Here is a 17,959-nt window from a genome sequence, read left to right as displayed (position 1 = left end):
AAAAATGAGGAAATTTGAAAATAGTAACAAATCTTTATATGATCAGTTTGACAATGTGTTGAGAGAGGAAGTGTGAATTTTCGCGACTTAAATATTGGTATAGTAAATGGTGAGCAGTTATTCGCCTATGAAATCAAAAACCCAGTAGCCAGGCTACTGTACTTCAGTACAAGAATACGAATATGTGTTATGATTGCCAATTGATTATATCAATAACCATATGGGAAAAAAAAATTATTTATATTCCCCCCCCCCAAAAAAAAAGCACAAGCCATGCCCGACATTGCAAGGGCTGTATAGCCGGCTAAGGTCATTAAAAACTTTTTGATTCATGTATCACTTATTATTCTTTGAATGATGGAGGTGCAATATGTGTTGCAAATTGTAATTACTGGTCTATTTTCTTTTACACAAAATTAAATGAATATGTTGGCCTCATAGTAATTTCTGAAATACAAATCAACAATATAACAATGAATTTAATACATTTAATACATAGAGGCAAGTGCCTGTGAGAGTGTTACAGTCTCTGAACTGCCACCCACTAACTTCTGCAACAGCTCTATTTTAGTAGTTCAAGTTTGTTCTTTTCTAAGTCCATCTGAATTTTCTGCTTCTCTTGGATCTCTATTTTACCTTGCAGTGCACAATACTGCATGTCGTGTATATCCTGCACTGTTACCTTTTTCGAAAGTGGTCTCACTGTCCTACAAATAATAAAAACATAATGAATTCTGTAAAAGATCGATTAATTTTACAACTCTTTTTATTGATCGATTCAAAGGCATAGTTCCATCAAATAGCCTGCTACTAACAACTCAGGGTTCACTTCCTATATCTGAATATATACAAAAGGATTGGACGTGCCAGTCACAATATGTCAAGTTTTCCGGCTTGAAATATGTGAATAGGTAGGGGAAACTGTCAGAAATATATGAAAAGGTAAAAAAAGTTCCAATTACTTGTAAACTAAGAAGCGTAGTTTGAGACTCATTTTTCACATCAGAAAAAGTCTCGCCATAAATCAAATGAACATTACATACAGAATCTTAGCCCTTATTTCATTGATGGATCCAATAATTTTTACAAGAGGGGGCCCACTCCAGTCATGCTTTAGTAATTCTCTAAATAACCATCCAAATTTTTCCCACAGAAGGCGGAAGGGATGGGCCCTCCCCCCAAATCTGCCTCTGAAATATTCCCCTTTTCTAACAGAACACATCCCTATCAATTGAGTATTGGAATCCCCCCACTTATTAAGGTTCTGACATGACTAAAAGTTTAAACTTGAATACATTTAAAGTTGTTATAAGGAAATATATCACTATAAATCACTATAACATATTGTTCTATCTTTAGCAGAATTTGTCAATCTTTTTTAGGTTAAGGTTTTAAAGATTGTCAGATTTAGTGATATTAATATGATATTAATATGATTGCATTGAATAACCGTTTAATAGCAAAATCGCACTTTGAGGTTCATTGTTTGAAATATAAACATCCATTGACAAATTAAATTTTATGCATTGTATCAAGAAAACTTGAAGTGTTGACCAAATAAACTAGCGGAACCTGTTTCCACAACACATTTTTAAAGATTTCTTGTATACACCCCCATAGTAGGATTGAAAAATATTTTTAAAAAATCTAAAGTTTCGGGAAAATATTCATTCTACTTATGAACTCAAAATCGTTTTTGTTGAAGGTGGCTTATGGTGACCTTAAGTTGTTAATTTCTGGTCTCTTGTGGGGAGTTGTCTCATTGGCAATCATACCACATCTTCTTTTATATCCTGAAAGCAGAGACGGACTTGGTGGACTGGACGGGGTGGACTGTCCCTTATCAGAGATGCTGCAGATTCATACAGATCCTGGCTGGCATCTTCTTCGGGCAAAGTGGCATTGATAGTTGGTTGATATGTAATAAATGAGAAAAAAAATATTCGTTGATACTGTGTTTGGGTATATTTTATTTATTATTAGGGGGGGGGATCAATGGAAACATACTATATCATCATTCATTTAAATTCAGATACAATTTCTTTTAATTGCAAGATAAAAAATATTGCACAAGACTAAATAAGAACCTATTTCAATCCTTTACAGATTATCAAGGGTCTCAGCTATAAACTAATATGTGTTCCTGTCTAAGGTTTAGTCTGCAACAACAAATTGATTAACTTTATTCCGGATTTATGATAACCAGTCCGTATCTGTTTTAATATTATAAATCATGACTGGTTTTCGGTTTAATCCCTTTAATCCATCAACAGATACCAGTTTAAAGACGACTTGGCGGGCACCTGCAGCCACTTGTGAACTAATGTTGTAAATAATACTTTAAAACTGTTATCAGTTTAAGCAAATGCAATCTTGCAATAGTAAATCAAGAGGAAAACCTTCAAACCAACAAGAAACACGTTGGCAATCATTTAATGATAGAAAATATTGGTTAAAATAAATTGTTATCAGTCACGTGATATCAGTTGGGAGTTCCCCTACTTGTTGTGACGGCGGAGCAGACGAAACTTTTACCAAAATTGAATAAAGGAAACCATGTATCCCGGAATTAAAAAGGATACAAATATTTGTGCTAATTTCATTGAAAATTAACAATAACAATTAAAAGAACCTTAAAAAATGTTTGCCAAAAAATGTAAGTTTTTATATGGAAAATAAAAATCTGTTGAGTGAAACTGATCAAGTTACTTTTTACAAAAGTGCAATGAGAAGGGTAGAGCCTTGAGAAGTTCTAATTAAGGGGAAAACACATTTGGGGATTTATTTCAAAGTGTTAAAAAATATTTACTTACTTGTCTGGAATGATTCAGTTTCAAGTCCACCCTGAATCCCCCTGAAGCTGGTGGTGTCCTTCATAAGATGGATTACTTTCACTACTGCAGAGCTAGGTTGTTTTGGAGCTGGTCCTCCCCCAGTTTTGAATAACTCACTCATGTGAGTTGTGTAAACAGCCTTGACCACTCTTGTGGTATTCCTCCACCTGTTTCTAACTTCTGAAGCAGTACGAATGGCAACTCCAAGCGAATTGACTTTCATGGCTATGTCATCCCAAACCTTTTTTTTTCAACTGGTTGGTTACTGTATTTGTTAATTTTCTATTAATGATACTGGAGTGTTTTTCTACAAGTTGTTGGATCAGGTCTTCCTTTCCCACAGTGAAGTTGGTCTTTTTCAGTCTTTTTAGTTTACTTGGGTTTGGTTCAGCAGATTCAGCCATTGTTTTACAGACAGGATGCTCAAAATCAATGCATGATGGGTAGGTTTTATTTCATCAGTTGATTAATCAGTTGATAAATTTTAACGCATTGATTAATCAGTTGATTACATTTTAATTCATTGATTATTTAATCGACACGTTAAATATTGTTGAACAACAGAAAATAAACGACTCGTTATGTAACGACTTGTTGAAAGATTTAATGACTCGTTAAATTTAATCAATCATTAAAATAACGAGAAGTTGAACAACTGACCCCAGATATTCTATGATATGTTGCTTTTATTACACATATTTGAACTTTAAGGATGTACTTAGGTGAGGTTTTGGAAATCGTGTCAAATTTTCGGACTCCTTGGTGTTTTTCCATACAATACAAGGTAAATATTTTGCCCCATAACAGCCAATTATTTTTTCATATAAGACTTGATAGCTCATGAAAGGTCATTTACCAAAATTTTAGAAGATTTTTGATTTTCTTTCTTTTGTTTTAAGACCCAAATAATACCAACGCAAATATAAGGTAAAAAGCCGGGTCAGCCTTTTCCCGCCATATTTTAAAATCTCAAATATCTCGAAAAGGAGGTCCATGACCTATAATTTTTTTAGCTTAATTTTATCCTTAACGACTGCTCTACCAGCTTATACTATCAATTTTAGATTCTTGATTTATTAATTTTCACCTAAACTCACCTAAGTACATCCTTAATACTGTTATTTTACATTAAAAAGACACATCATAATTTTAGTTTCAAATCAATTATTTTGGAATTTTCAAAACGTAAACAAATAAAGCTTTCCCATGATCCTTTATTCTACAGTGAAGATACTCGCATACAACAGTGAAAATGAACTGACTGGATTCTCACTTTATATACACTGACCTATTATATTGTATTAATTTTTCAACCCAGAGAAATCTGATGTTAAACGAAATAAATGTCTTTAATTTCAATATTACTATCGATTTGTTATTATTTGGTGATGATGTTTTAAGTACTTAAGAAAATGATAATATTTGTTTATCTGTTCAATAGTATATAAAAAATACCAAGCTATTTTCTCTGCTTTGACAACCTTAATTCTTTTAACAACACATGTGATTAAAGATATTTTTACATACATGTAATGGCAATACTCGAATGTTCTTGATAAATAACTATTGTTATAACTTTTATGTTATCAATAACGATTCAATGGATTTTAACGAAAGAATATAATATTAAGTTTCAAATCTATACTTACCATTGTGTAGTTGACATCCTTTCCTTTAATTTGCTTAATATAGAAAGATCCCACGCATTATTATGAGAAACACACAGACAGTTTATAATAAAGTTATGTCTACACAAAAAGGATTTGCACATAGGTAATTCCACACAAATAATTCGGTGTGTTTGTGTTTTATTTTTACTGTAAAAAGATGCACTGGATTAAAATCCATTGATTCGCTTCATAAAATTTCCTTTTGTTTTCATGTCTTTATTCTTAATTTATTTGTTAGTATGCAATATTTGATGTGTTCATCAATTAATGTGTATATTTTGTATTGTTTCGGAGAAGACGTTACTAATTTGTAAAACCTTGTGTCTGATCCTTTTGTCATTTTTAACAATAAAATATGTTTTACTTAAATTCTGAATAAACTCATCATAGATACCAGGACTAAATTAGTATATACGTCAGACGCGCGTTTCGTCTATAAAGGACTCATTAGTGACGCTCGAATCCAAAAAAGTTAAAGGCCAAATAAAGTACGAAGTTGAAGAGCATTGAGAACCAAAATTCCTAAAAGTTTTGCCAAATACAGCTAAGGTGATCTTTGCCTGAGGTAGATAAGCCTTAGTATTTCAAAAAAGTCAAAACTTTGTAAACTACTGGGCTTGTGATACCCTCGGGGAAATAAATCTCCACCAGCAGTGGCATCGACCCAGTGGTTGTAAATAAACTTATCATATATATATACCAGGACTAAATTTAGTAAATACGCCAGACGCGCGTTTTGTCTACAATAGACTCATCAGTGACGCTCGATTCCAAAAAAAATTAAAAAGGCCAAATAATGTACGAAGTTGAAGAGCATTGAGAACCACAATTCCTAAAAGTTTTGCCAAATACAGCTGAGGTTATCTATGCCTGAGGTAGAAACGCCTTAGTATTTCAAAAAATTCAAAAATTGGTAAACAGTAAATTTATAAATAAAACCATATCAATGACAATTCATGTCAGCACAGAACATCGTTTTAAAGATACATTGCTGTCACATAAATTTTGAAAATTGTACAAATATGACACAAAACTGTCATCTTCAAAATCATCCAGTATAACAAAAAGACTGTCATCAGTGATGACAACATCATCTAACAATTTGGTTTTGGCATTCAAATCACAAACAATCAGAGGTTGACCATGTTGACCATTATACTTATCAACAAGTTCTTTCATTTCAATATCAACCTCTGTGAACACCTCATTGCTTGTATACTTAGTCTTTTCAGGTGGAAGATACATACAGCCCATTAACAAGTTTTTAATAAAATCGATTTACCCCTTTTCCAATACTACCCACTGTACAAATTCAGAATTAGATTTTGGAAACCTTAAAAACTTTCCTAGATTACTCTTAAATTTTTTTTCTTATATTACCCGACTTTTAAAACTTTTGTTCTATGCGTAGCAAAATACCTATACTCATCAGGCTTCCCTAGAATGTCAAATGTATCAATCTTTGATTCCAAAAATATAAGTATATCATACATCGGCATCAGTTCCTGAAATTCAGGAGACCTAAGCTTCGATCTCAACCCACATACATTTTGGCAAATACATTTCAGAGTATTAAGTGAAAAACAATTATTCTCAGTACTCAACAGATCACTCCTGCTACGGAGTCCATCCTAGATACTTTTATGATATTTACCTTGCTTTTCAGTAGATGAAGGGATAGTATTTGAACTCATATGGCGTTTTTGTAGAGCTGGTGTGTGAACAATTGCCTCAACATGAATATATCCAAAAAATGAGGACAATTCAACAATATATTTATCTACCCCTTTATCACTGATATGTACTCCGCTAGGGTCATTGATATCATAAAGTGGCCTCACAGCATTACCATTTTGACAAAATATATTAAAAGTATCAATCAGAGACACAGAATTATCCTCTTTACTTAATTTATCAAGAAAATTGTTTACAGATTGTGTTGTTTTATTCAATTTTAGTATGCTCTGTCCTTTGCACTTTTTATATATTTGGTTTTGATGTTATATTTGTTATTCTCATAGGATTTTCTCAAATGCTTAGTCCGTTTCTGTGTGTGTTACATTTTAATGTTGTGTCGTTGTTCTCCTCCTATATTTAATGTGTTTCCCTCAGGTTTAGTTTGTTACCCCGATTTTGTTTTTTGTCCATGGATTTCAAGTTATGAGTTTTGAACAGCGGTATACTACTGTTGCCTTTAATTTGCCTTTACGAGGAATGATAATGCAGAGACCTATTTTTGCATTTGGAAATCTTGATTTTACACAGCCAACAGCACTCGCAGCGTTTACATTCACTTCATCTGGGTCCCGAGACAAATAACCATCTTTACGACACTTGCATCTGTGTCAACCATGACGAACAAAGCATGGTAAAGAAGTTCACTTATATTCTCATAAAGAAGGCACCAAATACAGACTTATTTATAACACCAGGGCTGAAATCTCCCAACCGTTTACCATTTGATGCCCCAAGTATTAAAGTTTTTGATTTTGGAATCACATAATGATGTGTCTTTTATACCTGTCAAACGGTGTTATGGAATCGTCAAAGCTTTGTGACTGACCACGTCTCCCTTCAATGATTTCATCTGCAAATTCTCCCATTTCTCGCCTTGTATTGTCATCCTGATATTTTTCACAGTCCCGCTTTATTTGCCCCGCTAACAAACAATAATTGCAGACAACCTCCTCCAGACAGTCTTTAGATATATCTCCAAGCTGATGACAATAAAAGCATTTACGGAGTTGGGGTTTTTCTCTACATTTGAACGACGGGTGATCAGTTCCATTACAGAATTTCAGGATGTTCTATTATTATCGGCAATTAGTCTAATTTCATGTTCACCAAATGATATCGTATAAGGAAGTATAGGTACACAGTTTTTTTTTAAAGTTGTGAATATCTAGTACCATTATCAATACTTGTGTCTTTAATGACACCTCTCCTGATCGAACCCTGGACCACTTGCCCGAATTGCGACATTTGCGTTGTCCCGAAACTGTCACTAAGTTCGTAGGACAAATCTTTAATTGTGACATTTGTTAATTGTTTTTATATTTCAACAAAATTAACTGACCTGTCTCGAATTTTAATTCCAACAGTGATCAATCTATCCCTTTGATTTTTTTCTTTTACAGTAACAACACAGTTTTTCTCTGTAAGTTGTATAGAGTTAATAGATTCTCTATAGATCACCTCTTCAATTGCACAGAGTACTTCGTTGTGTTTTGAACCGTATAAGTACTTTGTTTATAAGTGGATAGATAAGTCTCTATTGATATAGCCCATTTTCTAGTAGTGAGTACTTCTCAGATAAATGTCCAAAACACAATATCACTAACAGTCATAAATTCGAACATTTTCTTCGATTTGAATATTCAATCATCGTTACTAACACTTAATCTGCATATGGGTCAAATTTCATAACTCTAAGATGCTTGTAATTACTTAAATTAGTACTAGTATTTTCCCGGACCCACGAAAGTTCATGTCAGACACTCTCAGGACCGGTAACTGCTGTCATATTTTTTCAGCGTTTTCACATAGGTTATGATACATGTTAATTGAACTTGGAAGTTTACTCTCACAGCCATTATTACATGTATGTACATCTCTGAGTCTGTGCAAAGTATAGATATATTGAGAATTTTAACACGGTGTTGTTTCCAAAGCGAAGTAAGCACGTCTTATTCGAATGTGAATTTATTCTCGTCCTAAACATTAAATATTTGCAATTATAGCTTCAGGAACTAGCAACCAATGAATTAATCGATGTGTCTATAGCGAAGAATTTAAAATCTTTATTCGTTATTCTAAATATAACTTTTATGTTAAGATATATGAAATGCATCTAACCATATAAATAAACATATGACAGAAAAAACTTGAAATCACTTTGTTTTTATATGTGTATCTTGTAGGAAAATGAATATTCATTACCGGATCTAAACGAAACGACAGATGAATACACCAAATCTGTCAAACAAAGTGGTCATCCAGTTGCCATTATGCAGAATGTAATAGCAGATTTCTGGAAGAAACATAAATTGATTATTAGCTATATTGTTGTATTCATTCTGTTTGGACTGTATTGCTGGTATTTAGTTTCCGCTATGCTACATGAATTTGGAACAGAACCAGCCTATCGCCTTCTAATCGGGTCTATAGCTACGATGTTGTTCATTGTATTAAAAAGAGTACTGTCGAAATATCCAGTAAACTGCAACTGTTTTGAACATAATTGTTGGAAGAGAATATCTCCATGGTAAGATAAAGTATTAAAATAAATGTCAGTAGTAACGGCGCGTTGACAAATTCCAATAAAATTTGAAATAAACAACAATTTCATAACTAACTGTTCAGGAAAATTAAAGCATCCTTTGATGAAACTTGTAATTTCGCAACCTTGGTTGTAGATTTTTAGAGTAAAAATACTTGAATAAAAATACTTGAAACTATGAAATAAACAATGCCATTACAATTGTTGGTGAAGAACGCGAAGGTTTTATTTCACGAGATTAGTTATATATCTGCTGCTACCTTTAACTGGGTGTACTCTATGATAGCATATCAAAAGTGATGTTTTCTTTGGTGCTTTAAGAATAGTCGTACAGATTTCTCAGGAAGCGGCTATGGCGATACTTCTTTAAAAAATGTCCTGTACCAAGTCAGGAATATGGTCATTGTTATATTGTAGTTCATTTCTGTGTGTGTTACATTTTAACGTTTTGTTTCTTTTGTGTCGTTTGTTTCCTCTTATATTTGAGTGTGAATTCACATTATTATAAGACGTGTCACGGTGCTTTTCTTTCCCAAATTCATGTATTTAGTTTTGATGTTATATTTGTTATTCTCATCGGATTTTGTCTAATGCTTAGTTAGTTTCTGTGTGTTACATTTTAATGTTGTGTAGTCATTATCTTATATTTAATGCGTTTCCCTCAGTTTTGGTTTGTGACCCGGATTTGTTTTTTTCTGTCGATTTATAAGTTTTGAACAACGGTATACTACTGTTACCTTATTTTGCATCAATGATGTTTTAGTTTGTGATTTGGTCAGTTTATGGGTTAGTGGTATGCACGTTTCGAAGTCTCATCTTCATGGAGGTTATATATTGATCGCTCTATCATCATGGTTTATTGACCTTAACACTTTTAGCATAATTACAGTTTCAAGTTAAATTTTGTTCTAAGTATAATATATATGGAACCTTTTATGATTAGTCAAAGGTGTTTGTTTTGCACTTTTATAAGCATTGGCATTTCTAATTTCCTAGGAAATGTGTTTGGCTATTTCCCTTGAAGAATCGTATAAGATACAAGCGGGACATTCATGATTCATTGACTTTAATGTTTCACACAGTGTATATGTTTTAAAATTGCCATTTTAATTCTAACATTTGCACATTTATTTTGCAATTACAAAAAGCGATATGTACCTCTGTGTCAGCAGTTTATTGTATATAATGGGAACTTCCTTTACTTGTAATAATTTCTGTAATAATCTTTATTTATGCATTGGTAAAAATGAGGAAGATGTTAGGTTCGTTTCGTTTTTGGCAATTTTAAGACTAATTCCAGACGTATTTGCTAATTTTTCTTTACTAAAACGCTTATTTTAAAAGAAATGAATCAGTTAATGGAAATATCAGAAAATTAAAAAGACAAATGCTCTATTTTTTCTGTTCTAAGAGGTAATTTAATGAGCCATAATTTGATCGAGAGATTTATCTAATTGAATTTGTCTTTTCTTTCTACCAGTCGGATCAAACCCAATTAAATGAGGGGCGAAAGGTGCATGAGGGACAGTCAAACTCATACATTGAAAATAAACTGTTATGTTGCTTATTTTATAACCTTTTAATAGTTTCCCAGCCTGTTTGTAATTTGTACATTAAATTGAACAATTTAGTAAAAATATGGAATATCTTATAATTATCATAATTTATTCTGTTTGCTTTTTTTTTAACAGATATATGTTCTATTTTTCAATAGGGTCTTTAAAATAGTAATTGCAGGACTAGCAATTTTTACAGCCACCTACATTATTGTTGATATCGGAATTAAAACACCAAAAAATTTAATTTCCTTATCTGGCATGTTTATTATGATAATGCTTGCGTTTGGGCTGTCAAAGCACCCATCTGAAGTAAGTACCTTAATATTGCTACACTACACAAAGATAAGATGTATATTAAACAAAAGTCATTCATGCATTTGAATATCGGTCAACTTTAGACTCTTTCACATGTTACACAACGTTAACTATTCCAAACCCTATCCAAAGAGTTTTATATGAAAACAGAATTTTGCATGAACTGTTTAGAAAGTTTACCTAAACCTAGGATGCATTAGGATTTTCCAAACATCATCTTCTCATAAAAAAGAATAACAAACATGTAGTATTATTCATGAGAGATTTCTGGAGAACTTCCTGTTTGTCATTCGCACTTTTGAACAACTTAGAAAAATTTCCTCTAACCTAAATCAAATTCTATCTTACAAAAGCATGGTGAAGTACATATATGTATTACATGTATTAACAAGTCAGCTTACAAGTTAGAAGTATGATTTTGATATATTTCAACAACAGTTATGATATTATGAAATATTCATTCATGCTTGTTGATGGCAATTGCTTCGATCAAATTCATATCAGTAATTTTGGATAAACCTTGTGCTTTTGTCGGGTGCTTCAATCATAGCCTGAGTGACTAGCCTTAATATCCACTTCTTTCTGCGACGACTGTGTTTAAATTCCCTACCCCTAAAAACAACGTAAAATTAAAAAAATACAGAAAAATCCAAAACGGAACGTCTCTAAGCAAATGTCAAAATCAAAAGTTTGAAACCTAATTCGTAATAAAAGGTACCAGGATTATAATTTAGTACGCCAGACGCGCGTGTCGTCTACATAAGACTCATTAGTGACGCTCATATCAAAATATGTGTCAAGCCAAACAAGTACAAAATTGAAGAGCATAGAGGATCCAAACTTCCAAAAAGTTGTGCCAAATACGGCTTAGGTAATCCATGCCTGGGATAAGATAATCCTTAGTTTTTCGAAGAATTGAAAGTTTTGTAAACCGGAAATTAAAATTAAAAAAAAATACCACATTATTGATATTCATGTCAACACCGAAGTGTTGACTACTGGGCTGATGATACCCTCTGGGACGAAACGTCCACCAGCAGTGGCATCGACCCAGTGGTGTAAATAGTTATCAAATGTACTAGGATTATAATTTAGAACGCAAGAAGCGCGTTTCGTCTACATAAGACTCATCAGTGACGCTCATATCAACATATTTATAAAGCCAAACAAGTACAAAATTGAAGAGCATTGAGGATCCAAAATTCCAAAGAGTTGTGCCAAATACGGCTAAGGTAATCAATTAATACATTTGTAAACAGGAAATTTATAAAATGACCACATTATTGTTATTCATGTCAACACTAAAGTGTTGACTTCGTGGCTGGTGATACCCTCGGGGACGAAACCGTTCACCAGCAGTGGCATCAACCCAGTGGTGTTAATAGTTATCAAAGGTACCAGGACTATAATTTAGTACGCCAGACGCGCATTTCGTCTACATATCACGTAGTCATGTCATTTTAACTATAATGTCAGGTAAGGCAAGCCAGTTAATCAGGTGCAATCCCCTTTTGTTCTTAAAATGTCCTGTTCGAAGTCTGAAATATGACGATTGTTATCAAATAGTTTGATTATTTGTATGTTGACGTTTGTTGTTGTTGCTCTCAAGTGCTCCAGTTATTCCTTTATTTTTATTTTACAGTTGGTGTGTTTCCTTCGGCTTTAGTTTGTTTTCTCGCAATCGATTAACGACTTTTAACACCGGTCTAATACTGTTGCCTGCATTTATGTGTGTTATATGTGTTACTCTCCATTTCACTCAATGTCTTTTCAGTTAGACACGTTGTGTATCATGAGAATCTTATTAAGTCACTCATTGCTTTAAACAACTAACAATATGGCTAAATCGAAAATTGCAACTCACAATCCAACACACTGTACACCTTGGTGAACCGATGCTCTTCTTAAGGTAACGCCGTTCTTTCCTCACTAATGGAAATTATCGTGTAAATAATTACAGAAATTTTTAATATTTTGGGATACATTAAGAAACAGCATGTCAAGCATAATCACCTGTATGTTCACTATTTTGTAGTCATAATCTTATCTTCCATTTTGACTGGTGCGTCTTACCATTAGGAGTTTTTAACAGGAAAGTGTAGGAATTTGATTACCAATCTAGAACTAGTTTCAGACCACTGTTTCAGGCAGACGGTGATTGTTTTTATGTTTAAAAAGCAAATCCAATATATAATTCTGATTAAGTTCATGTCTTTTGAATTCATTAGATTATTACATAGATTTTGACTCTAACTATTTTTCAACGATAGTTGGTTTTTCAATTTACAAAGCCTATTACATATTTGATCAAAAGACCAAAAATGTCAATGTTTTCTCAATTTTTCTCAATGAGTTCAATAGAAGAGTATGTTTGAAAATTTAAAATAATGTTTTAGCAACTATTACAAAACATACGAATAGTCATACTAAGTGATGTTATTTGATGTATATTTGATGTACAAATGTAATATGTATTTTACAACTAATCACTACCCTGAGTGATTAGTGGATTGTCACAGGGAACATCAGGAGGATCTTGGACACCTGATGGATATTGTGGCAGGCTAATATTTGAAAAAATAGTTACAAAAAAAATATTTTCTTTGGAAAAAATATTTTATTCAGTTCCAAAATCAACGTTTTGTCGATGTAATCTTTACGAGAAAATGAATTAGTAATTCCATGAAACCGCTGAACAATAACATAATAGAAATTATGCAAAACATAATTCCACACATTGAATGTTCATGCATAGCTGATACATTAACAATATAACACTGCAACCATTTATTATCATAATTGCAGGTACATTGGAAGCCTGTCGTGATTGGAATGTTTCTGCAGTTCATATTTGGATTGATTGTATTAAGATGGGACATTGGATATCAGATAATATCTTGGTTAGGTGACAGATTTATAGAATTCCTGGATCATTCAAATAAGGGTGCATCTTTTGTGTTTGGACAAGCATACGAAAACCATCCGTTTGCAATGAAGGTATAATCATTTTGAAAGATATCCAATGACGATTTTTCCCGCCGGGGAGGTGGGCATTAAGTAATTTCAACATGGTAAGAATATACCGATTGCGTTGATAAGACATTTTAGTTCAACATAGCTTTTGTTTCTTGACACCTATTCATATCACAACCCTACATCACGTGATATTTTAATTTTCTTTGGCAGACTATCTATTCCATTATGTGTCTGATGGTTTTACAAGTTATGTCTGTTTCATTTTATCAAATGTTTAATAACTTAAAAACTGTGCAGCCAACACCCCTTAGTAAATTATTTTTATTGTTGTTTTCATGACAAAGTTTTGAAACTGTCTATAATGAAAAAATGATGTTGATATGTCACATGATTATCTAGATGTTAATTGTATAGTGTAACACCATATGGGAAAGAAGATTGCTAAAATGAATACTATATAAATATACTTTGGATAATAGCAAAGAACATATTAAGTAGCCAAGTTGTTGATTATTGAATGAACATAAGTTTTTTGGAGTCTTCATTTTTAAATACTAATTGCTGTTTTATGGACAATGTACATTGCATTTAATTTAATTTGTACAATAACATTACAGATGGTTTTGTAGTTGTTTTCAAATCCTCTATTTTGTTAAGCTTAATACAAAAAATGTTAAAATAATAACGATGACTAAGATAGTATATAAGAATGCAACACCAAATGCAAAATATTCGAACAGTAGCTAAACTCATACCCACCACCCCCAAAATTGCTTTGATGTTTACTAAATACTTTTGTAAGAAGGCATCCTTCTTTATCGGAGCACGATAAAATCATTTCGTTTCCAGAATAGTCGTTTGATCTATAATTGAACTAATAGTGAGCTAATCCCGATTGTGACATCTTAACAGAGAATGAAAACTGTTATAGAGATCTTCCCGAATAGTTCTACCTGCATGTTTTAAGAGATGTCGAAACTGATCAGAAAAGTTTAGTTATCTTATCATTTGTCATGGCATATTATTTGTAAAACTTTCGATTCAGATGTTGTTGTACGAATTTATAAAATTTTAATTATTATCCGAAATCTAATTTATTTTAGGTACTGCCAGTTGTAACTTTTGTAAGCAGTGTGACATCAATCTTGTATTATATAGGAGCCATGCAATTCGTTCTACGACATATAGCTCAGTTTTTGTCGACGTGCCTCGGTACGTCCCGAACGGAGTCATTAGGTGTAGCAGCAAATATATTTTTAGGACAGGTAATACTTTTGATCAACCCTAGTTTTTGGTGGGGTTCGTGTTGTTTATTCTTTAGTTTTTTATGTTGTGTCGTGTGTAGTATTGTTTGTGAGTTTGTCCTTTTCATTTTTAGCAATGGCGTTGTCAGTTTTGTTTTGATTTATGAGTTTGACTGTCCCTGTGGTAAGTTTTGGTCCCTCTTTTTCTTTGGTTGTGATTTTCAGTCTTACATTAAGCAGTTTGTCACAAAGACAAGATTAGTGAAGGGACATGTTCAAACTCTTTTGCGTCAATTTTTGTAACAACAAACAAGAAAACTATGTCATTTGGGTCTTGTTTTGATACTATAGCTGTCCTTTAATTTTACTAGATACTATTTATGTTCGATATAGCGATTCCGTATATCGTTAAGGTATTGAAATTCCAAACCACTGATTGCAGAACTGTATTTGTATGTTATGAGCTACAATTTATGAATAAAATCAACGAACCCATCGAAACAACATCTGATAAAAAACTTAACATCATTAGATATTTTGATGATATATAATCATGACGATGTATGTACACGAAGGAGATATATCCTTCTAAACTGACTTTAAATAAAGTTAATACTAAAAATGGGCATTTCCCTTCCCTTAGTCCTGATATCTTTATCTTCAACGGGAAGATATTATGTTTTATTTCCATTTTTTAATTATTCATTTTGCGATGATGACGTTTCCTTGTCAGCATTAAATGGTGTTTATATATCTCAATGTGTTCGATTCGCAGGTATGTGTAACAAAGTACTCAATTTAAACAAAAGAAATCTCTGTATTACTGAAAAAATATCAAACCAGGGTTTGCGATATCACAAACTAGTCACAAAATTTACTTAATTTTATCATCGGCACAAGAACATCATTCGTAATCATAAAATAAATAGACAATTTGAGAAAATATATTATGGCTGTACTGAGGAATGGACTAATGAGCTAATTATACTTCAATCATATCAGTATGTTATTTTTAAATTGTTTCATATTCTGCTATCGTATGGCCTTTCATACCGTTCTAGAAGCTATGGATGCGTAGTTCGTGTTTGGTGGTCTTTTGAAGATAGCTGTATTATTGCGAATCACACCCATCACCTTTGTAATGTGTTACTATATATGTTTCCGTAAGTTAGACATATAAGTTGGTATATTTTAGCAAGAAGCGCCACTAGTCATCAAGCCATATATTGAACGTCTGACTATGTCTGAGCTACACGCTGTTAGTACTGGGGGATTTGCCACTATTTCTGGGAGCTTGATGGCTGGCTACGTTATATTTGGGGTAAGTTTGCTTTTGTAATACTTGAAATTACACTCATGCGCTTGTCTTATAGTTGGGCTTGATCGCCAAGAAGTACTTAAAGTTTTCACATATGCATGTATGGCCTCAATTCTGCAACATTGTCTTCAGAAAAAACTAATTATCTAGCGTTTTTTTTGTCTGTATGCAATACACATATTTGATCTTATGTTTAAATTGTCTACGTCTTGTTCCATACATTGACAAAATAGTGCTTTGCATATGGATTATATATTTATTATTATTTTATATATATTTTTTTGAATTTCTTATGTGCAACAACAATCCAAACGACAATGTAACACACAGAGAAACGAACTATAAGAGAACAAGTGCCATTTTCTTGACATTATACACGATATTTTAAGAAAAGATGGTGGGTTGATTTTGGTTTTGTGGCTAGCCAAACATCGCGCTTTGATGGCAATGTTAAAAATTAGTGATAACTTTACATGACAGGAATACAATACAAATAAATGCAAGAACATTCAGGACAACGAAATACAAAAATAAGCAATACAATACTACATTTTGATATGCTTATAGCTATCATAAGGTAAAAGGCTTATAATTTAGTACGACAAACGCGATTTTCATCTACATAAGACTCATCAGCGACAATCAGATCAAAATAGTCAGAAAGCCAAACAAGTATGATAGTAGACTTGTTTTTGTAGTGTTATGAATCACAGTGTATGACCAAACACTGTAAAGACCCGTCTAAATTGCATTTCATTGATAAATTCACTTACCGTTATCTTAATGATTTTTTCTTGTTAAATAATCAAGATTTTTTTCTCAATATACTGCGGATATGTACCCAAAGGAACGTACTTTAAATGTATCAAATTTCTACGGTAATAAGTGTCCTTTCCTAGATTTATATCTTTTTGTTTTAAACGGGAAACTCCACACTAAAATGTACGACAAAAGGGACGACTTTGCGTTCTTTATTGTTAATTTTCCCTTTTTGGATGGTGATGTTCCTTAGGCACCATTTTACGGTTTTTATATTTCACAACTCGTTCGCTATATCCGTGTCTGTTGTGACGTTTTTGATTTTACTAAACGTAATCTACGTATAACTGGTAAATTATAAAGGCAGTGATTTCGTTACCACAAATTACTTAAAACCTTTACTAAATTCTTCCATAGATATAAAGATTTGGTTTTGAAGTTTAGTTGTACCTGTAGCAAACGTGTTTTAAACGGGATAGCACATCTTCTTATTACGGAAATGTTGTTTACCGTGCCCGGAAATTTAGAAACGATCCTCGTAAACGTATCGATCCTTTAAATGAACTGATCCGAAAAGGTTACCAATTCAATACTGAAATTAGATCACTGAATATTGTTTTAATTGGTATAAATATTGATTTTGTTATCAGTAAATTAAAAGCAAACTAATGTTTTTGTTATATACATATACACATTCATGGATCTACAATCTGTCGATACCTGTATCTTTGCATCGCACAAAGTCATATTTTTCTCTGACTGTTTATGACGTCTTTACCCTAAATCCATTGGATTTTTGATGTGTACTGATTGATAATTTAGTCTCAGATGCATGATTTTTTTTAGTTATTAGAGGCTTTGAACTAGCTGTTAATAGCTACGATTACACTCAGATCTGTACTTAGTGTCTTTTTGTTATTGGGATGGATTAGTAACCAGCCACGTCCACTTGTATTTGTACTATTTGTATTGTTATCTATCTTATGAGTTCATCCTTTTTCAACT

The 17,959-nt window shown here is 32.6% G+C and overlaps 1 protein-coding gene across 1 annotated transcript in view; it reads left to right on the top strand.

Annotated features, from left to right (window-relative positions):
• Positions 1-17,959, top strand: part of LOC139482737 (uncharacterized transporter YutK-like) — a 44,704-nt gene that overhangs the window by 14,486 nt on the left and 12,259 nt on the right. The window contains exons 2-6 of the mRNA XM_071266807.1: positions 8,425-8,768; positions 10,498-10,651; positions 13,463-13,654; positions 14,737-14,898; positions 16,073-16,198. Of these exons, the coding sequence (XP_071122908.1) occupies positions 8,425-8,768; positions 10,498-10,651; positions 13,463-13,654; positions 14,737-14,898; positions 16,073-16,198 (978 nt within the window). The remainder of the gene's footprint in view (positions 1-8,424; positions 8,769-10,497; positions 10,652-13,462; positions 13,655-14,736; positions 14,899-16,072; positions 16,199-17,959) is intronic.

This window comes from Mytilus edulis, chromosome 7 (assembly GCF_963676685.1).
Source record: "Mytilus edulis chromosome 7, xbMytEdul2.2, whole genome shotgun sequence".
NCBI classification, from domain to species: domain Eukaryota; kingdom Metazoa; phylum Mollusca; class Bivalvia; order Mytilida; family Mytilidae; genus Mytilus; species Mytilus edulis.
Note: the sequence above shows the minus strand (reverse complement) of the source record. Positions and strands in the feature narration are given on the sequence as shown.